Source organism: Leuciscus leuciscus (assembly GCF_965113295.1).
Source record: "Leuciscus leuciscus genome assembly, chromosome: 5".
NCBI lineage: Eukaryota > Metazoa > Chordata > Actinopteri > Cypriniformes > Leuciscidae > Leuciscus > Leuciscus leuciscus.
Window position 1 is genome coordinate 43,492,065 of NC_138729.1, and position 23,762 is coordinate 43,515,826.

At 35.3% G+C, this 23,762-nt stretch overlaps 1 protein-coding gene across 3 annotated transcripts in view; it reads left to right on the top strand.

The window, feature by feature from the left end:
• The first annotated feature begins 217 nt into the window (after positions 1–217).
• Positions 218–23,762, top strand: part of slc39a14 (solute carrier family 39 member 14) — a 35,851-nt gene continuing 12,306 nt past the window's right edge. Inside the window, exons 1-4 of one of the 3 annotated variants that reach the window (XM_082170337.1) lie at positions 218–375; positions 12,778–13,072; positions 16,258–16,429; positions 22,184–22,353. In XM_082170337.1, the coding sequence (XP_082026463.1) occupies positions 239–375; positions 12,778–13,072; positions 16,258–16,429; positions 22,184–22,353 (774 nt within the window). In that variant the 5' untranslated portion in view covers positions 218–238. Of the gene's footprint in view, positions 376–2,183; positions 2,342–12,777; positions 13,073–16,257; positions 16,430–22,183; positions 22,354–23,762 lie in introns of those variants that run through there. The other 2 variants (XM_082170339.1, XM_082170338.1) reach the window with 2 other exon arrangements.

The window sequence follows — 23,762 nt, forward strand, 5'->3', positions numbered from 1 at the left end:
GCGGATTCTCTACTACAAAAGAAGGAAATAAGCAAATATTTAATCATGAATATTAAATTGAGTTGTTACGAAGCACTCCAATGGGAGATGCTTATCTAATTAATATTAATTTATTTACGCTCTCGCCTTCCTGTTTGGTTTGGGCTTCTGAATATTAAGTAGAATTCGCGGGGCGGCGCTCACTAATGACGCAATCTCCCCCCGCCCCTTGTGTTAGTTCCACGCTGCTGTCTTGTGAATGGGTCAAGACGGGGGGGGAAAAACCATCCGGCCTCTAGTTTTAAACGAGTGGGTACACCTATGTCCCTCTTTACATTCGGGACCGTCAGATAACGGACCCGTCACCCGCCGACAGACCAAGAAATCTCAAATTTGGTGAGCGACATCTTTTTTTAATATACTCGGCTATCTGGCTAACCATTAACCACGTCAAGAAGGTTTGCTGCTTTTACATCAGACCCGTGCGAGGATAAATCGTGTTATAGACTGTGCGTTAGTGGCGTGATTACTGTTATTAGTGGATGTGAGCGTGTCTGACGCTGTAACTAGACAGGTTTGTTGATGGCCTGTTGTTAGCATAGATGATTTGATGTTTATCATAATACGCAGAAGTATGAGTAACGTTAGCTGCTATACAGACCTTTGTCAGTACTGTTTACTTATAATTTTAGGTCTTACGTTGCAGTTTACTGGCCATAACCAACCACAATTCCGAGAGCCAATGTCTTTTTCCCTTGTGTTATTACTAGTCCTGGTGATTAGGTTATATTATCATTATTATCATCAATATGAGAGCAGGCAGTGTTATTGTAGTAAACTTGATCTATTTGTTGTCTTAAATGGTAGATCCTGTCTGTTTACTGTGAAGTTTGATCTAGTGGGATAGTTTTGAAAGTTAGCCAGCTTTAGCAAGTCTATTGAGATTTTATTTGTGTTCTTCTGACATGCTGTATTTATATTAATGTATTGTCTGACTGTTTTCTGGATTTTGAAGATTTAAAGCTTGACTTGTCCATGATGTGATGATGATGATAATAATGTAATTGTAACTTTCATTGTGTCCATTAATTGTTGCATTAAGCATTATTGTAATAATATAGTGAATGCGTGGTTCAATTGATTGTGTTAATACGGATGTATAGAGAACAGAGATGTATAACAGGGTGGAAAATGGCAATGTAATGCAGGTATAAACCAACAATTTAATGGTGGCAAATTAGACAGATAAAATTGTTAATGAACATATATTTAACATCATGTTTTCTTTAAAAGTCACAAAAATATAAAAACAGAAACCGTGCTTTTATCAATTGTTAAAGGTGTTTAAAGATTTGCAAATTTTCACACATGAAATTCCATTTCTGTTGACTGATGTATTCACCTGACTAATTAGGCCTATAGTGTAATATATATATATATATATATATGCGCACAGTCTTTAAATTACTTTTGAGGTATTAGCCTACTAATGGATCTTTATGAAGTATATTATTATTATTATTATTAATAATAATACAGGTTTCCTGTTGTTAACACAATATTATAATTATAATAATTAAGTTGGTAATTTTTGTAGTGAAGATAATGTTGTTGTTTTGTTTTTCCAGTGAATAAACATTTTTCTCCTATACTATTTGGTCAGTGAGAAATTGCTATTTTCGAGAGTCTAGGCCTATAAATGATTCTAAAATTATTTTTAATTATTTATTTTTTGTTGTTGAAAAATACAGAAATTCATTGGTCAAAAGGGTTTGGGATCCATGATAATAAAATATTAAATAATAATAAATAATAATTTAAATGAATTAAGACACTTGATTGATACTGAAATGAATGTGTAATTTTGGCCCTGTTCTCTGATGTAAAAATGAAGATAAGAGTGATTACAGTAATCACCAAGGTTGATTACTCCACTAACTATCTCTAGTGACCAAAAAATCAATGGAATCACTCACCTAATCTTTGGTGGGGGTGGAAGGGTTGTCAGATCATTTGACGTATTGTGGAAAGCAGCAGAACTACTTGTTATCCATTTTTCCAGCTTAGTGGTTAGGCAAAGGTTTCATTAATGCTGGATGCTGATGCCTGTTTGTTGGTGGTAATTATTTTTGAGGATGCCCCCACTAGCTGAAGGGAAGTGCTCTCTGGCATTACGTCGTTTTCTTTAATGATGGGTCTGATGATTTAACTACAGTGCCTCTGTTAACCTCATTGTCTCCTGTATAAAGGGGCTTTGATCACCGAAGCCCTGGGCGTTTGAAAAGTCCTGGATTGTATGTGTCAATTGAACCAGCTGTTTAGGACTAAAGAAGAACTTCTGTATAAAGTAGATGAGCAACAGGTAAAGTCGTTTTATAGCATTGCTTGTGCATGGTTTGTGTAAATATGTGAGTTAGTGACTGTTCCAGCGATTTTTAATATTTGCTCCTGCTGTCTTTGAATGAAGCTGTCACAGAGGGATTCGAAGTCTTGCCAACAACAGCGTTCAAGTTGTCAGCAGTCAGCAAATCTACTTTAACAAAATCAAAGCTCTCAAATTTCTTATAACCTTGAAGAGGGTTTGTTCTGCATAGAGTATGTCTTGCTGTAACTTGCATTTCTGCATCAGAACAAATTTTGATTGCATTTTGTGGCTATTACAATTTGGCTTCTTGTTACCAGAGTTTGAGAACAAAGCACAATGTGTGGGACAAGGTATGCACTAAAGTGAGCTCCTAATTCTTGGTGTTTTCTAACCTTAAAGGGATATTTTACCCAAAAATTCTGTCATCATTTGCTCACCCTTGTCATTCCAAACCTGTATGACTTTCTGTGGAACCCAAAAGAAGATATTTTGAAAATGAAAATCTGTTTGGATCCCAGCGTTCTTCAAAATTTGTGACAGAATTTTCATTTTTGGTTGAACTATCACTTTAACAATGATGATATATAAGCAATAGTAATGTTTGGCTGTGCAAGCATTACTAAGTTGTGTAAAAGTGGTAGTGATAAACAGCCAGCAGGCTTGTGTGTGTAAGTGTAGCTGTAATGCTAATCCAACCGAGCACATTGTTGCTTAAACTACTTTTCTCATATTTGGCTGGATAAGGTTGTTTTTGGAGCAATAGGCCTAAGTATTATCGTACAGCTTGCTGAAACACAGCTCGTCCTCTCTGAACTTTGAAAAGCTTTTCCAGTGCTTTCCTTAGAGAGCGTTCCCCCTCTGTCACCTTTCCGTCCATTGTTTTCCCTGTTGTCTTTTCCCCGAAGTTGTGCGTGTTCTTAGAGTGTCTGCTTGACAACAGGTGTCTAGTCATTAATAACGACCTCTCTTGTTTTTTTCCCCTGAGTCATGCTATAAAACCTGACACGTCAGCAGAGTGAAGATGTCTATAAAGTGGAAAGGTTTGCTCTCTTTTCCACTAGTGTGCAGGTTAGTCTGCATTCCTAAAAAGGGACATTCAGATGGAATGTGAGTTTAAGAAGTCTCTGGCTTATTAACGTCATTTTGTAGTTGTGTTACCATTTCTCTTTGAATTTACCAAATCATTTCAAGATTATAGGAATGACGAATTACATTAAAGATGCAGTAAGCGATTTCTGAGAAACGCTGTTGAAAATGGATCAGACTGCAATACATTTGTAGCCAATCAGCAGTAGGGGGCGTGTCCACTCATGATGGGGGAGGAGTGAGAGTGAGCTAGAGGGAGATTTGAACAAAGACTGTAGAGAGAGAGATGGCTGAGAGACATTACAAAAGAGAAAAGCTCAGAGGAATATCACTGGAAAAAGAAGGGTTATGATCAGGCAAGAGCTTTAGGACCCGTGTTAATATTAGAAACGCTTTTTATTTTCATAATATTTCCAGCGCTCGAGAGAGACCTAAGCGGGAAGGCCTGAAAACAGAACCAGACAATAGCGTCTGGCTGCAGACTTTTACTTGCACTCTCAGACATCAACACTTCCCCTGCAAGTGTCGTCACTTGCAATCGACACAAATTAACTGGAAATATGTTTCCAGCAGTTCATTCGCATTGTATTGACGCTGTTAAACCACTTGTGTGATAGAACGCCACCAAATTTTCCCCCCAAAAGTTATATTTTGCAGCTTGCGTTCATCGAAATATTATGTTATATTATTTATTTGGCATTCAAGTAGGCAAGGACTGTTTAATATAACAGCAAAGCTAATGACCATCAAAGATACAAAGGAACTATCAGGTCTATACAATTTAAAAACATATATATATATAAAAAAAAACACTAAGATGATGCACTTATTCAATTTACATTTAACAAACGTGTACAAATAGACAATATACAAATAGTACAATATAAAGAAAACCCTTTATACCCTTTCCATATTTAAAAACAAAAAATAAAAGACACATTGGCACATTATGTACTGCTGCAGTTTGACAGTTTACCTTTAGTTTCATGACATCAACTACATGTTCAAGAAACATTTGCATGTCACTCATTTCGGTAAAGATGAAGCAGAAGGGTTCCAGAGCATCTGTCGTATGGAAACCCAGCCTTCTCTAATCTGTCCATGTCTACAGTTATATAAAGTGCAACATGATGTGCACTGTGGTACCAGGGGGTTTTCACAAACTAAAATTATTGAATGGTGCATGATGCATCTGTGATGACATTCGAATGTAATGAGCTAAACTGAGACGCAAGGTCGAAACATGACCGAATATTGCATGTATTTTACAATACGTTTCACAATACGTATTTTACAAAAAATATTTTCAGCGTACATTTTTTAAAATAAAATAAACACACAACAGGGATGGTAAACTACAGTGGTTTCAACGTGCAAGCCATGTAAATATAGTTTATATGCCACTCTATTAAATAGTTTCGTTTGTGTATTTAAGACCGTGAGTGGTTGGCTTGTTAGGCCTAATATATTTGTATATCAGAGATTAAAAAGTTGTATAAATTAATGAACGTAAAACTAATTATCATACATTGAAAAAGCATATATTTATATATATGTATATATACTTACAGAAACGATTTTTTAACGACATTGGGAGCTGTTCTCAATCCAACACGAGCCACACTATGTGTCGATTGCAAGTGACGTCACAGGCAGAGGAAGCGCTGGTGTCTGAGCGTGCAAGTCTGAGAGTGCAAGTCTTAAGTCCAAGTCTGCCGCCAGACCCTTCTCCATCAAGAGGTTTCTTCTCCATTTGTGGGTAACATTGGTTTTGCTATGTTTCACAGAAGCAAGATATGCTGCTGTTGTAATGTTAGCTATAGTAACAGGACCGTTTTGAGTGTCACTGCTTGTCTTGAGCTGCTGTGCTGCTTTAGATAAACAACCAACTCTTGCTTGTATAAACTCTTGTTTTTTTTTTCTTCCTTGTCGATCGTTCGCCATCGCACTTTATTTTTTGAAAAGTATTATTTTGCTTCACTTCAGCTATGATAAAGGGACATTTACTCTTGCATTGCATGTTCATGCATTTTGGGGGCGGAGCAATGAAGGGAGGGACGTGTTTGTTTGTTTCAACAGTGTTTCTCAGAAATCACTTACTGCACCTTTAACTTAGATTAATAAATGTTGTTCTTTGTTAGTTAATAAAACCTAGTGCATTAACTAATGTATAACAAGTTGAATTTTATTGTAAAACGTTTTATTTTCAAGATAGAAGAAAACAAACAAATACAATGCTAGCATTTATCCTATCCGCAATTTTTAACAGGACTCTTGTTTAAGATCCTATCAGAAATTACATTAAAGGGTAACACCACTGACAATTTAAAACGTCCTATTAAAAATGTTTAATTAAAATAAATTCAAAAGATTTTCACAAAACTTGTAGCATGTATGTAGAAACATGACTTTTAGCCTAAGAGGTGAACTAGACTTTGGCCTAATGTTGTTTAAAATGATTTTGGTGTTTTTATACTTAAATTAATGACAGTTGTTTTTATCTAAAGTATTAATATTCATTTTACATTTCAATTCGTCTTAAATACACTGTCTCTTACCACAAATCATTTGGAAAGGAGCAAGCATTGACCTATACACATGCTAGTTCTAATGATGATAATAAACTTGCATTATTTTGATTTATTATGATGGTCATTTAATTAAACTGATTTGTCTAAAGACTGTTTTAGGCTGAGGATGGGTCTCAAAGCTTTGCTTTGTATGGTGTTGTTGATCCATAAATTCAAATCCACTACTCATTATTCGTGATACGGATGCAATAGCTAGACAATCTCACATTCAGACTGAATACCAGAAATTCTTCTCAATGACTTATCTTGTCTCCTGAAATAACAGCAGTCCACAAAGATCTCTTCAGACAGGGTCATTATAACCCCCTGCCATTATCTGAGATACAGTGCTGCTGCTGGAAATCATATCAGTGCATTGTTGTGACTGTGTTCCAATATAAATGCTGGGTTTAGATGGGCTGAGGGTTTACTTTTGTATCAGCCAAAATAAAGATATGTAAATAAATTATTCTGTAGACAATGTGGCCAAATCAAAACTCACTGCTACTGTGCAAGTAGGGTTGTCAAAAGAACTGGTACTGAAATTTTAAGAATGTGATGATACCAGCGTGTCGGTAGTTCTGAGTACTGGGTATATTTGGTACCCACTGACAGGTGGCTGCTTTCAAATGCTCTTGTGTGCTCTGTGAAGAGTGTCAAAGGTTTCTGTTTACAATGTGCTTTTGAATTGTTGATTGTTATTGCTAATCGTAGACATAACTTTTGAGCGTGTGAACGCAATGGCCAATCAGAGGTCTCTGAGTTAGTCAGAATCCGTTCAACACCGCTCAAAACACTGGGGTTTTCGTTCACCGCACGCGCACAGTTCTGCAAGCTCGCAAATCCTTTCATTATTACCAACAAAGTGTAAACGCATTGTAAATAAGAGATTCATTAGTGTAGTGTAGACAGCATTTTTTTAGCTAAACGTAGCCTACACTGTAAAACATGTGGCTGCAATTTAGTTATAACAACTTAAAATTTGTTGATATAACTTAAATATCCAACTTAACTAAAGTTAACTAAACTTAATATTTTAAGTCAAGCATGAACACATACTTTTTAAAGTTGAAACAATGTTGGATTGTAAGTTTTGATAAATAATCGCAGCCATTTTTTTTACTGTGTAAGTGATTGACAGCTTCAGTGATTATAAAGGAAATACTCTTTGCTCACTTTCTGCTTATACAATTTGAATAAAAGTTTTGTTTTTCATGTTGCTCATACAAAGTTCTGGATTTACAACTGTATCTAAATGAGTGATTGAATCCGAAACTGCAATGATTGACAGTGATATAGCAACAGACGGGACAAAACAATCTGATAATGTATGTCAAACAAAGTCTAGAGTAAATGCCAACTAATAGACCCGCCACTTGTTCTATAATGTGTACGTTTCTTTGACCTTCATTTTACTAATTTTTCACTTGATCTTTTTATAAACAATATTTACTTTTGAATGCTACATGCTTTTTAAATGAATTATTTACTTGTAATTATTATCATATAATATACTCATTTAATTAAAACAATTTTTTCAGAAAGATAGATAGAATAGATAGATATTTTTTTGCCATTTTGTGCAGGCACAGAAATTAGTATTAGACAATTTTCATTTATTTTCTATTTTCTGGAGAAAGATGTCTGAATATGTGAAGTCTTTTTATTTGTAACATGTTACTTTATATATATATATATATATATATATATATATATATATATATATATATATATATATATATATATATATATATATATATATATATATATATATATATATATATATATAAAATAATATTATTATTTTTATTATTATTATTATTATTTTTTTTTTTTTTTTTATTGAGCAGTTTAACCGAACTTTGTTGTGATGTATGATGTTTGTTGACATTTCACACAATGTGCCTATTTTACATTTATTTGAGTTGTCAGATGATCAAAGGTGTGTGCTGTACTACAGAAACACAACTTGCTTTTGGAGGCCCTCATAAATTATCAATAAGCCGTCGAGGATCACATTTCCTCTGTCTCTCCAGCTCATGAGCATAAGCATAGTCAGCATACCATCAGCACGGCGAGGTTAATCTCTTCTCTCACACCCTGCTGTTTTTGATAAACATTCTCATGCACGTTTACACTCACACAGTAATTTACACCCTGTTTGTGAGTCAGGATTGCCAACGCATCATGCTGAAGAAACAATATTGAACCAGATAGATTTCATAAAATCAAATTTAAAAGCCATTAGTTATTTCCTCATATTGACTTGATGACAATCAGTATTGACCTTAGTCAACCGGTTTTACTTTTTTCTTTCACAAGCACACTTTTGTCTTATCTTTGAAGGCACTCGCTATATCTTTGCTCTCTGTGTTATCTTTGCCCCACAGTCAGCCAAGGATCTGGCAAGTTACGGTTAAGCAAGCTTAGCCTTGGCTGATTTTTAAGTGCCATTTCTCAAAGGTCCTTTGTGAAGGTTTAATGGCACTTCAGTAGTATTCAGTCTTTTTGACCCAGATTAACCCTATAGTGCAGGTGAGTCATGGGTCACGTACACCGTAAAGATTCAGGAGAAAATCCCCTAAATATTCATTGTGTCTGTAATTATACCAAAGTAATACAGTGAACAAAAATGTAGATTTTGGCAATTTTAGCAAACCTGCATCGACAGAGGCATCCTGTTTTGTTTTGTGCTTATCTCTTGCATTGTTGCCATGTCTGCTTGCTTTGGCCTTTAATTCATTTCATGCAAGTCTAGTCTAAACTAGATTTTCAGGTGCAGAAATAGTAATTATATGTAAAATATCACTCCATAGTCTTTCACTGTATACATTTAGATGAACCCTTATAAAAGTTAATCAGTCAAGAGTGAGTGAATTTTAGTTTTTTGTCTTTTGTTTGATTAACATAAAAACTCTCACTTTAAGAGTTGCACAAATTCAATGTACTCTTACACATGCATTTTCTCACTTGTTTATGTTCACTTAATCAAAAACTGACAATGTTTACGATGATACTCGACAAGACGGGCATTTTGACAATGTTGTGTGAATATGTCCGTTTAAGCTCAGTACGTGCACGTGGAAGAGAATATTTCCGTGCTGTGAGACGCTGCATTCTGGGCGTGCGCTTTGGATGCGTGTTGCATACTATAACACACAACTTATCACACAGCGCGCGAGTACCAAACTGACGTGGGTACTTTCTCGTCTACTTGTGTATGAATATTTAATTTGGCAAGGCTTAAAACGAGAAAATTATCAACTTCTGTGAAGATGCAGCACTGGCCCGACTCGAGTGTCTTTCAAGTTTATTAAAAGGTTTTTTTTGTATATGGGTCTTAATCCTTAAACACTGACATATACAAAGACATCTGAGATTAAATGTCCCATATGGTATTTGGAATCAGAACTTTTGTTTCTTTTTGGTTGTTCTTACAAAATTTTATCAATAACATCATTAAACATTGGGATTTATTTGATACAATTCATCACTGTACAAATGAATACTATCAAAATAAGAATTGGCGTTTGTTGGTAGTTGTTGATTTGCAGTTAATATTCACTTAAAAAGTTTAATGATTAATATGAAGCAGATTATACGAGATGACGTGGATGGAAACAAAAAAAAAACTATAACAAGAATTAGCTAAGATAAGCTTTTTGGCACTTAACTTAAAATATTTTTGTTATGGTTCACAATGAATATTCATTGACCAAGGCCGGAAATATTGGATACATGCATAGGGCTGAAATTTATTTTAATTTAGATTTTGTTCAGAAAAACGGACTATCCCTATCGCTTCCAGGGATTTTGATTAATTTTGTCCGCTGCATATTTCCATACTCTGTCATGTTTGTTATGCTCTTGTATTCGTTCTTTTCATTTCACTTTGAGAACTCATTATAGAGGATGAATGTGTAACAGTTGTAAATTGTGAATTTGATATATAATGCATCATAATTTGCATTTAGGCTACTTATTCATTTAAATGAAACCTGGATCAATAATTGTCTTGCTGCTTCACATTTTCAGTGGTAAAGATTGATTTGGGTTGTCTCTGGTTTTACTCTGCAACAATAGCCTTTGGGACCTGTTCAGAAGGGCTCCCCTTGGGGCCAATTATCCGGTGTTTGTGACTCGCATGCAGGGCCGGCCCGAGGCATAAGCGAACTAAGCGGCTGCTTGGGGCCCCCTCGCCACCAGGGGGCCCCCAATCGAGTTTTTTTTTTTTTTTTTACATATTAATTAACTTAAACAAGTGACATAAATGAATGAAAGGATTAATAATTCAAGACAAGAAAATTCTGATTTCATGATCAATATACCTGCCTACAACTGCTGCTGTGTCTGCCAGTGTTTGAGTCATGCGCATAATCTCGCGTGCATAGACAATTTGTGCGCAAAGTCACAGTAATGTTAAGCCATGTCACAAAAATTTGATTTGATCAATGATTTATCCTTTAAATGTAATGATATTCAGAACAGAACAAGAATAAAGAAATAACTATAAACAAGCCAAAACGAAATAATTTAAAGAGAAAGTGAAAGTAAGCGGCGTTGGGCTCACGTATCTCTCTCATTAGAATCAAAATGTTTCAACATTCGCGATGGATTTGGATGGTAAACTATTCTTTATCATAGGCTTTGTACTTCACTCACGTTCCAATATCGACGGAAAAAATCATCCTCTTCACACGCGCAAAAATGTGCTAGGAAACATCACAGTGGAAGATTACAAAGCTGGAATATGTTGTGTGTGTGTGTGTGTGTGTGTGTGTGTGTGTGTGTGTGTGTGTGTGTGTGAGAGAGAGAGTCGCGGGCGCGATCGAACAGTGGAAACATAAAAACATACTCCGTCATGTTCATACAAGACATCATTCAAACTGCAAAGTGTTGCAAAACGTTGGAAGATATTTTGCAAATATATAGGCCTATATATTTTTTATATGTTTTGTGACAGTTTGTTTTCAGAAGTTTCCAAGAGTTAGTAAAAGAGTAAAGAAAAAGTTACAACTTTTTTAAGTATCTATTTTTTATTAAGTATTTATTTTGTATTAATACATGACCTCATTGTATTAATTTATAATGTAACATTATAGCGTGACATTGTGTCAATAATCGTCAAGCACAGGTGACTCTGCGTGGTGGGAGGGGGCCCCCAAATCAAATTCTGCTTAGGGCCCCCAAAAGGCTCGGGCCGGCACTGCTCGCATGTTAGGAGTTAGGCTAATTTTTTTTTGCTAATTTTGTGTTTGAAAAGATCTGGTATTTGGTTAGCTGGTTTATATTTTGAATTAGCTTTATATATATATATATATATATATGAAGAGTTCAGATGCAAAAGCCTCTAAGTGTCATCTGAAATTTTCTTCTAGAATGATCATCTTTATCAAGCTCGTATATTTAAGTTCAGTAATTTCACTTAAATGACAATTAATAGGTCATTTTCATTGCCATTTAAGTGAAATTACTGAACTTAAATATACGAGCTTGATAAAAATGATCATTCTACAAGAAAATTTCAGATGGCACTTAGAGGCTTTTGCATCTGAACTCTTCATACATATATATATATAATTTTGCTTGTAAATTATTTTATTTGCAAAAGTACAAATAAATACAATATAACAAATATACAAATGAAATAAACAGTGCTTTTCATGTTTTACAGGTAGGTCTGACAGTAGTTGTCAGGTACAGAATTTTAATAAAGTAAGCAAATGTAAAATTAATCTTTATTAAAGTTACAAAAGTTATTCAGTCAAAAGCAGAGTGTGATTTTTATTTTTTATTTTTGTTGTTGTTTGATTAACATTAAAAACACAAACAGCAGCAGGAATATTAGGCTGTTGTCACTTTAAGACTCACTGCACAGATCCAGTACACACTGATACTGATACTGATGTGTTTGCTTTCTCAATTGTTTACGTTCGCTTAAGACATAGCCGACTACAGTATGTTTACTAGGATACTTGACTTTCGAATCTTCTTGAATCTTGTCAATGCTTAAACATTCGTGACGATGCATCGCTGGTCAATCAACTGCCTGAGTGTCGTTCATGTTCATGCATCGTTAGAATTCATAAAAATGTTACCGGCCAGGCGAGTGACACCATTTCATATACTCGCCAACACCGCTTTTTACTCTCATTTGGCGCTTGACGAGTGTTACTTTTAGGCCCTATATAGTATATTTGCATTTATATATTTAACTTTAGTTTGTTTTTATTTAACATATTTCAACACTTAAATTTTGTGTTTTTTTGTATTTTATTTCAATAAAAAAAATTTTTTTTTAAATGTAACATTAAAAAAACAAAAACAAAAAGCAGTTTTAGGCCTCTCCTGGACAGTAGAATTATATTTTCATAATCTTCATATTCTGTGTGGTGGTTATTTCACAGCAGTTGCAGAAATACATTTTCAATTCAATTTCCAGGGACTCTTTTTCTTTTATTTGTTTATTTATTTTTATTATTATAATTTTACTATTTTAGTCAAAACTTACTTGGATTACATTCATAATGGAGTCAGATTTAAATACAAGTTTGCCAAAACAATACCTAAAAATACCTAAACATTTAGTTTTAATAATGTGCACCTATGAACATTCATTTAGAAAGTAAATCATGTCAATTTTGATTTCACACACTTTAGAGATGGCTGTGTAAAAATGATATGGTTTCTGTGAAATGATGGCCATTAGTGATGTAATTCTTATTAATTTACCTTGTTTTCTCATCTCTTTTTCCACCTTTCTATGTGTCTGTGCAGTGCTCAACGTGTTGCTGGTAGAGTCATGACCCTGAGACAAGCAAATGGCTGCAAACAGCTGACCTTGACCATAAGCCTGACCCTGACTCTAGGACTGCTCCAATGGCCAGTAGGATATGTTAGTGGTCAGGATGGACTTTCTCCTACTCAAGTCCTTCAGGAACTGCTGACACGCTATGGTGACAACACCAGCATCTCTGTCCCTCAGCTCCGATCGCTCCTCATGCGGTTAAATGGAGGCCAGAGTGGAGACCATGACGCACAAACACAGCCCACCCAAACCAATGGATCTAAGGTGCGTCAAAAAGGTTACAGAAAATTTGACAGGATCTTTATATGTATTTGTTACCCAGAGAGCACTTTCACACGTCTCACTGGCCTCTGATTGGTTGGTTGCTTGTTGCACATACAAATACATGCATATTGTGTTCAGTGTTCTATGGCTTCTCTTACATAATTTGAATATGAAAATCAAGTATTTTGAAAATACTGGGCATTCGCCTGCCATTGCAAGAATATCAATTTCCCATCCTCTTTTTACTGCATTATTTTGTGTTTTTCATTAAAAAAATCTATCCTTATAGTGAACGTTTATAGATATATAAAAAAATGGACATTAACCGACTGTTTCCATATTGTAACCCTCTTTATGGCAAGTTAAAAAGATCCTCCGTACTTGCTGATCTGAAAAGTCCTGTTATCCTGCATTGGTTCACATGCTTTGGTTTGCGAGGGGTGTTTTAAATACTTTTAAAGCTCAGTGTCGGTCCTGATTCACTCCTAACACGAAAGAGTTTGATCTTCTCAGGGTGCTTTATAAGACATGACAGACGTCTAATCCTCTGCCACACCAACTGTCACAACGCCAGTCAGTGAACTGTTAGGTCAGGTGTTATTGCACAGGGTAGCTCTTGCTGCTTTAAAAAAATATATATATTCTAAATTATCTATATTTATATCAACTGATTTATATTATTGTCAGTTTTCATAAATATAGAGAGAATCTGATTTGTTAAGTAGGCTTGCTTAATATCCTTAACTGGCGCATGCAATATAAAGTAGAATCTTTGGTCGCGATACTTGTATATTGAGCATATATGTATCACATGATCCTTCAGAGATAATTCTAATATGTTGATTTGATGATACTCAAGTAAAATGTATATTAGTATTGATGCTGAAAACAAGTGCTGCTTGATGTTTTTTCATTTAGATCTTTTAAAGAGTGAAAAAAAAAAAAATGTATTTGAGTATTAAGTATTTGTCACTGATCAATTTAATGCTTTCTTTTTTTGAACAAAAGTTTCATAAATAATTGGAAAAAAATGTTTTGTAAATGTATGTATATACATATTTATATGTATTTAAATCCCTGGTATTACAACATTAACTGACTGAGTGTTAAGTAAGTAGACCGACTCAAAACCTCAAATATTTGTCTTTGGTTTGACATTTATACTCATGTCATTAAGTTTAAGTTTTTTTTAGAGGCTTTATCTCTTGTGCCACCTCTCAAGGTGTAAGTTAGCCAAGAATAACACATTGTACTGTATCAGTTTGTCCACACTGATAATAGGCCATATTGAGCTGTCATTATTTTTGTACACCACAGAGAGCATTTTTTTTGTTTTAAAGTGGAACTTTTACAAGGACCACAAGTGGAATATCTACACGATGTGCACGCCATTTTGTTCCTTGAAGAATATATTGTTCACCAACAATATTGAGTTTATTCAATTAATATAACGATAAAATGCTTCCTGGGTTTGTTTTTAATTTATTTTTGTCAGCTAAACAGCTGTGACCTAAACTGACCTAAGATTGTTCTAAACTTTCATTAAAGTTAAAGGGGTCCTGTTATGCTTTTTTACATTTTCAACGTACTTTCTTTTTAAGCGTGAAGGTCTGCAAAGTTATAAAGCACAAAGTCCACTCCAAAGGGAGTTATTCTCTATATCAGTAAGCACTGTTTCTGAACTCCTTGAAACGCCTCAATTGTAGTCTTGAGTTTTCTTCCAGGAACTTACATGTCACAGTATTCCTCATTTAAATAAATCCTGACCAAGACGTGCTCAAAAAAAGGGACGAGGCCTGGTTATGTTATGTTAGTAGTAGTGTGTTTAAACCAGGGGGGTAATCGAGCTCTCGATTTCCGTACCACCCCCGGCGGCCGCCATTGGCTAACAAGCCTTCACCTGCTGTTAGCATCCCATTGACTCCCATTCATTTTGGCGTCACTTTGACAGCGAATAACTTTACATCTGAGGCGTTTAAAGACTCCATTTGTCCATTATTTATTTCTAAAGAAACACGACAATGTATAAAATGCTCCATTACCTTGTATCTTACCTTATGGCCACGTAGAAGCAGTTTTTGTAAAAACAGGCTAACGATTGCGTCATAACCACGCGACTCTCTGGAAATTACCGTAGAGACAGGAGGAGAAGCTCGCAGTCAATCGGGGGGACGTGGAGGCATAAAGTCCGATAAAGTCAAGGGAGAAGCCCATAGAGAGTCATAAAGTTGCTCCTGCTCCTAGCTCATGGACAGCTCCTACTCACGCTCTCCGTCTCTGCAAGTTTCGGAAGGGAATGATTCAGATTTCTCTTGGCACATCTCCTAGAAGACTTACAACTGTCAGACAGGCTGCTCACGTCACATCCACGTCGTCAAGCTCAGTTTGAGTCTGCGCAGTACGCTCGGCAATCAGGAAATGAGTGCTTCTAATTTGCTTCACTTTTCTCCGTTGAAACCTATGGGGTCGCTGTGTCCAGTTTATATACTGTCTATGGTTTAAACTCACGGTTATGGTAAGGGGCATGACATTTCCAAAACGCACTCAAAGCAGTTGACCAATCACAACACACTGGTCCAGCCGTCCAATCAGAGCACATTTTGCTTTTTAGAAGGGGCGCTTCATAGAGACAGGAGCTAAACAGCGTTTCTGACAGACTGGGAAGAGAGGTGCTGCAATAATGTTAGATATGTGAAAAATTATGTGTTTTCTGAACATTCAAGCTCTTAAAGACTTTGACAATGAGCATAATAGGTCCCATTTAGTGAATAATATTTTATTTTGTAAATAAAGATATATAATACATTTTAATTTAATTCTCTTGACAGAATGTATTTTTATTTTTCATTATTTCAAATTTTAATCTCATTTTTCTGTTCATAATTGTATATTTAAAACAATTTCTGCTTCAGATGAAGGTTTTTGTAAACACGGGCCACGGCTCAGGAAATATGTTTTTCTTTTTTTCTTAGATTTGTCTTTAACATTTTTGAACCCAAATCTAATCCTGATATTTATCACCATATGCCCTTGAAATGTTACGTTGTTTGACCTCAGGGTCAAGTCTTTGGTTTCGATCCTGTGCTGCGACAGCTCCAGCACAAACTCTGCACTCTCAATGCTGTAATTGAAGCTTCTCCTTTGAGATCAGTAATTGAAACCTCTGTCCTGTCCTCTGCTCTCAGTGCTTGGCTGCAGACACTCTGGCAGCGTATGGGATGAGCGAACAGTCTCGTATAGATGAACGAGGCCTGCAGGAGATCTGCCCTACCATGATACAGCAGCTGGACTCACAAGCATGCAAGACCCAACAGGAGCAAGAGGCCGAGACCAGCCCCAGACCCACTTATGCTGAGGGTAAGACTGACTATCCATTGAGAGACTATAGATAATTTTATTGATCATGCCAAGTTTTTATTATCAGTCACAACATTGCCAAAAGTTTTACCTATACCTATCATCAGTAACAAATCACACCGGTGTGCAATCTCCTTAAACAAACATTTAAAGATGACTTATTATGCATAATAAAGTACATTTACAGGCTATAACTTTAACGCCCAGACCTGAACTTCATTGAACATGCACGCCATGGTTTTAAAATTAATTGTTCAAGAATCACATATTTTTGTGCTGTGCAGATGTCAACATATTTTGGTAATGCATCAAGGGTAATATGTAATATGTGAGATTTCTGCACACTGTGAATGCCATGACACGTATTAACAGTTCTTGTTGTTTTCTTTAAACCGTCACGTGTTGCACGTCCCCAGGTAATGCCATGTGTTAAAATGTATCGATATAGATAAAGAACAACACCTTGGCATATTTATTGCAGACTAGTCTAGTTTATATCTGCTGATCACTGTAGACAATCTTTGACTTGGCCATCAAAGGAAAGGCTTCTAGGAAAAACAGTGGATCAGCTAATTTAGTTTGAACTTGAGAGGATCGGAAAAGTGCAGGTGTTCTCTTATGTTGAGCCTTGATCTCCAGTTAAAGTGTGATAAGAATATTCAACTCTTTGAAAACTGAAAAACATAGAAACGTGACTTTAAAAACAAACAAAAAACAAATGCAAGTTGCTTTGATATTTTGGTTCTCTAAGAAAGACGTAAGCACATAAAACATTAGCTATATAATACAGTTCAAATGTTTCAGTCGGTAATATTACAATTAAATATCACAATTTGAAATTACCGTTTATTATTATTATTATTATTATTATCATAATTTTGAATATATTTTAAAATTTAATTTATTCCTGTGATGTCAAAGCTGAATTTTCAGCATCATAACTCCAGTCTTCAGTGTCACACTATCCTTCAGAAATAATTATCATTATCATTAACATTATAAAACAGTTGTGTACTTTAAAAAAATAAATAATACAAAACAATTTTGAAACCCCTTCAGATGGTTTAACTTTATTAGATCATGCTCATATAGTTAATGTGTTGAAATGGGGCCATTCCTTGTCAACTCAACCCGAGGTCCCCAGCTAAAAATGTATTTTGATTAAAAAAATATACTCTCGTGAAACAAATACATAAATGAAGAAGGAAGACAAAATATGAAATGCTCTGAATGCAAGTGTTATATGAATGCTATGAATATTTACTGAGTAATTTACTATTCTGTAGAGGATGGTCAAAATGACCATTTTCATCTGAGATTTGGAGCCAAATTACAGTGTTATTATTGAATTTTTACATAGAGATTAGTAGGTCCTTGTTGCATTATATGCCAATCGTGACAGTTCAAAAATGGGAAAAGCACTTTTCTGAAGGTTTCATTGCCAGTAACTTAAGAAGTATTAAAGATATCTTAATATGTACACCCATATTTGACCGTTTTAGCTATACCTATTAGTAACAAACAGGTCAAATCAATCACACAGGTGTGCAATCTCCTTAAACAAAATTTTCAAGAGGATTTATGCAAATCTTTGCGCTGCGAGATGCTATGACACTTATTAACAGATCTTGTAATGTGTCTTTTGAACCGTCACGTGTTGCACGTTCCCAGGTAATGTGAGGTGTTAAAATGTATCAATAAAGATAAAGAACAACACCTTGCCATATTTATAGCAGACTAGTCTAGTTTATATCTGCTGTAGACAATCTTTGACTTGGCCATCAAATCAGGCTTCTAGGAAATACAGTGGATCAGCTGATTTAGTTTGAACTCTGACTGAGAGGATCGGAAAAGTGCAGGTGTTCTCTTATGTTGAGCCTTGATCTCCAGTTAAAGTGTGATAAGAATGGTCAGCTCTTTGAACACTGAAAAACGTTAATGAATTAGAAAACAAAATATATAAGCAACTTGCATTTATTTATTTATTTAAGAAAGACGGCACAAGCACATAAAACATTAGCTATATAATACAGTAATACAATTAAACAATAATATTACAATTAAATATCACAGTTTGAAATTTCTCCTTTATTTGAATATATTTTAAAATGTAATTTATTCCTGTGATGGCAGAGCTGATTTTTTAGCATCATTACTCCAGTCTTCAGTGTCACATGATCCTTCAGAAAGCATTCTAATATGCTGATTTAGTGCTCAAGATGCGTTTCTTGTTATTATCATTATAAAACAGTTGTGCTGCTTAATATTTTTTTTGAAATCACGATTCATGAGTATTCTTTTCTTTCCCCCCTAATTTTTTTTTTTTTTTTTTTTTACTGACCCCAAATTTTTGGATGGTAATGTGCTTTAAAAAATAAATAATCATCATTCTCATATAGTTAATGTGATGAGGCTATTCCTTGTCAACTCAACCCGAGGTCCCCAGCTAATAAAAAAAAAAAACATAAATGAAGAAGGAAGCCAAGATATTAAATGCTCAGGATGCAAGTGCCATGTAAATGCTGTGAATATTTACTGAGTAATCCACTATTTTGTAGAGGGGGGTCAAAATACCAATTTTCATATGATATTCAGAGCCAAATTACAGGGGGAACAAATTAATTTGGAAAGATAGCAGTGGTATTATTTTATTTTTATATAGAGTGTGTAATAGGCTCAAAATTAGTATGCCCTTGTTACCTTTAAAACTCAAGAAGTATTAAAGATATCTTAATATCCTTTTAGATTCTGGTTCTTAACAGACTTCTCTTTTGGTATCTTAATTGTTAAGGTCACGTGCAGTGGCTTAAGTGCCCAGATACTTTTGGGGTCACGGGCAAAATAAGACATCTTGACTTTTAAAATGGCTAGCTTGTATATTTCAGATGCCAGCAACATCTGGATTCAATCACAGTTCTCTGGTCAGACTGGAGAATTGAAGGGAGGCTGTGAGCTTAGAAAGTCTTTCAAAAGCTGAACTGAAATATCCCTTGTGTAGGCGACAGATATAAAAAGGCAAGACGGAGAGTTCGGAGAATTTCATGGGCGTGTGTGAAGCTTGCGGGGACATTTCAGGAGAGAATGTCAGGAAGACAATTTCACATGCACTCTGTAATCTGTGATTTGTTAGGATTTCGAATCTGTGCAGGTTTTTTTTATTCACCTTAACCTAAAATAAACCATGTCTATAACATATTATTTATTTAATTTATTGAAATTCTTGTTTTTAATCAGCCTGTGACTCCTTGTCATGTTTAACATCTGTGCACAGTAATATTTCCTCAGTCACTTTACCTCATGCTGTTCTTTATCTGCTAAACAAGTCACTTCTGGGTTTTGACATTTCTTGTGCATCCTGGCACTGGCAGCGGGATACGGAATGGAAGCAGAATGTCGCAGTGCCACTTCCCGCCGGAATTCAAGAGATAAGGGGAGGGAGAAATGTGTGCTTTTGGAGTCTTATAGCATCCTGTTCTTAATGCAGTCTATCCCATTCAGTTCTTAACAAAAAGTTCTGTACTGTCACCATGGTACAGTGATGGTAAAACATTTTTTTTTCTGAGTATTTACTTTGTTCATGTACCAAAGAAAGCCAGGGAATTTCTGGTGGTTTGGGACATGAAATGATCAGAAAAGAGAAGGGAATAAGATTAAAGCAGGATGCATGCCAGGCCCAAACCAGATCATTTGCATAAGTGCCACATCTCAGTGTGCATAAAATGTAACGTGTATATGTGCCACAATTCATTTTTTAGTTTTGGTTCTGTCTCAACCTTCCCACTGCAAAATGTGGGAACCTTTCAGGTGTTCATTTGGAGTCCCAAAACGATACTTTCTAATACAATACTAGTACATAAAAAAAAAAAAATGTACACGTATATGAAAACAAGTTTAAACATTTCAAAATTTGTTTTGTTCCTTATAAAAGCCGATTGCTGAATGTTTTTACAATAAACAACTTAAAAGGACAGTTCATCCCAAAAATGAAAATTATGTCATGATTGACTCCCTCATGTCGTTTCAAATCTGTAAGACTTTGTCTTCTGTGAAATGGATAAGAAGATATTTGAGAAACATTGGTGTCCAAACAACATTGGACCCCATTCACTTTCATTGAATGGGCAAATACTGCATACAGTGGACAGTGTACATAAGGCAGTGGACCTTGGTTGAAATTAAATTATTTTATTTAATTTTTGCTCAGAATAAAAAAGTAAATGCATTGACTTGTACTCGGAATTTATAGTGAACTCAACCTCTTTCTAGTTGCAATAGTGTCTCAGTCCACATCACATTCACATTGTTTTTTTTAGGAAGCCAAACTATTGTGGTCATTATTGTAATTGTTTTCCCTAAGACAGTGATTATTACAATTGTAAATCTGCACTGTAAAATAATTATAATTGAAAGAAAAAATATTTCATAAGTATATACTTTTGTTTTTACTTTATAGTAGTAAAATTACAATAGTGTCTTACTTTCTTGACTTGCAAGAGTTAAACTCTCAAGCCAAGTCTCGAGGCTAAGTTTCTGTGACAACAGGTTTACAAAAGTTTTATTATAAATCTAGTGAAATCATCTGTCCACAGAAATGTTGGAAATTATGTAATGCGAATACAAAGCAAACCAGCCACACATCACAGACCTTTGCGATTTGAAGAGAGCACTAAGCCGGATCGCGATATTGATTTTAGTTTGATTGACATATGCTTTGCCAAAGCAATGTCACAAAAAATCTTATGTTATTATGAGAAGTGTAAATATATTTTCGGGTTATTATGAAACTAGTCTGACCGATTAGACGGGCCACCAAAGTCTAGGTAATTAATGGGAGAGGATGACAGAATTTTCATTTTTGGGTGAACAATTCCTTTAAATAACTTTGAAAACCACCTTACTGGATATTTGCACGCACAACCTGATTATGATTAATACTCTGGCGATATTAAAGGTAATTTAAATGCTTACACGGTGTATTTTATCGGGTCATAGTATAGGGCAAAAACCCAGTTTTCTGACCTGTTCACGATTTGACATCATAACCAAAGTACATCCAGACGATATCAGGTCTAATGTAAACGTGGTTTTCTTGCGTTTTTGGATTTTCATAGTGAGCTTATGTCTGATGTATCTGTGTATTTGTATATTGCTTATACACACACATTTTCCCAAAGGATCTTTACAGAAATAAAAAAAAATAGTGTGTTGTAACAGTGTCCAGAAAAAAACTCCTTAAGACGTTGAAGTAGATGAGAAAAGTAACCAGTTATCCGTGTTTTATGTAAACACACTCAGTGTTGCACTTTTCCCCCCCTTTTTTTATTTTTTTTTAAGTTTATGAGTCCATGTTACTGCTGTTATTTGAAAGAAAGAATTTTTCTAAATACATCAGTGTTGTTATGAATGATTTACTTCTTCTCTAGGTAAAGTGCTGACAGCTGTTAACAAATTCAGCTCTGTGGTTTTTGAGAAAGCCAGCCGATATATGATCTGTACACACACGCACCTGCCACGATCCACTCCCACATAATGACATTCTCTCTAATACTGTACATGTGTCTATTCAGGAGTGTATTGTGACTGATATCTTGTATTTCTAGGGATTCCAGTTCCACTGGGTTTAATTACAGAACAGTGCAGCCAGAGTGATTATATGCCATAATCCACGCGCACACAAAAGTTGTGGGATGTGTCTGCTGGGGTGTCATGTCATGTCATGTCATTAAAAGGTGTATGTGTGTGTGTGTCCTGCAGTGTGGGGTTACTCAATTTTGAGTGTGACTCTGGTTAGTGCATTCGCTTTGACCAGTGTTTTTGTGGTGCCCCTGATGAGGACGCGGTTCATGCGCAGAGTTCTCATCTATTTCATCTCGCTGTCCATCGGAACGTTGTTGTCCACTGCCATCCTACAGCTCCTGCCTGAGGTTCAGTATCCATCCACCCATTTCCACCCAAACACACCAAATCAACCGCGGATCAAGATTAATCTCAGAGGGGTGTCTGGAATTGTCGCCTTTTTCCTTCTGTCCTCCTTCACACAATGTTTTCTCCCTTTCATACATAACAAAACACCCCTAACCACAGTAAAGACACCTCTTCATCTGGTTGTTTCCTCTTCCTCTCCAGTTGCCTTTATTTCTTCCATGATTGTTTTGTTGGTAAAAAAATTTTTTAGGAACATAAAAGCTGTTAAAAACTTCTGTTCAAGGTCAGTCTTGCTCATATAGTCTAACAATAGCTGACAATTTTGTATTTATAAATAATGACTGACAAACTCCGATGACTGGCAAAATCAGATGTCTAAAAAAGACCCATTAATAGAATTAATCAGACGGGGGTTTTTTAATGCTGTTTTCAGGGGAACATATTTTTACTAATCACAATTTTATGCCGTTTTCTACGCTGGTTTTGTGTGAGGATACTTCGTTTATTTTATTGTATTTTTCTTTTTTTTCCTTTTTTTTCATTAATTTATAGAGTGGATAATTTTGGGTTTGAGACCACTTGACTAAATATTAAGTCTTTTGCAACTCAAATTGCAAAAACAAAACAAAACACGGACCCATGAATAGATGGAATCAGATTTTATTTTATTTAAAAATATATATTATTATTATATATTTTTTAACATATATATATATATTTTTTTTTTCAACTTTGCATGTTGTTACTTGAAAGTTTTGAAAAACGTTTTGAAATATGATGGTTAAATTGACAACAGCCAAGACAGTCGAGTTTGGTGAACCTTGAAAGCCGTAGGAGGGCTTTGGATTTTGGATTGTCCAAGTCAACCTAATGTTTGATGTTTGTTTGTTCCACAACTTTTGGGAGATGATCAATACCCCCTGCCCTAATCTGCCTCCACCGCTTTTCAAATTGTTCCTCTACCCATGAATTTTAAAATAGACCATTAACACTTAATTTATTCACTATTCATCAGCTATGGAAATCCCATCCAAAGAGCTAATGGAGTGCTGCATGTCCCAGGATGTTTTTTGTCGGGTTGTTGTTGTTGATAGCATTGCTCAAACAGACCTACAGGTACACCTTATGCTGGGTGTTGATGGTTCGTTGACTGGTCAACATAATTACAGGTGTTTGCAGTTCCTCTGTTGCCTCTGGGAATTGTATAGACTGAGAGGAGGAGGGGAATGTTTAGTTATCCCCTCAGGATTGAAGGATTTTCAGTGACCTCGTGTCTTAAGGCATCATTTGTTCTGTGATGGTCAACAGGAAGCCGCCTCCCCCTACTTCCTCTGTGAATGAAACAATGGATTCTAAAATGTGAACAACATGCACTACTGTTCAAAAGTTTGGAGTTATTCTTTTTTAT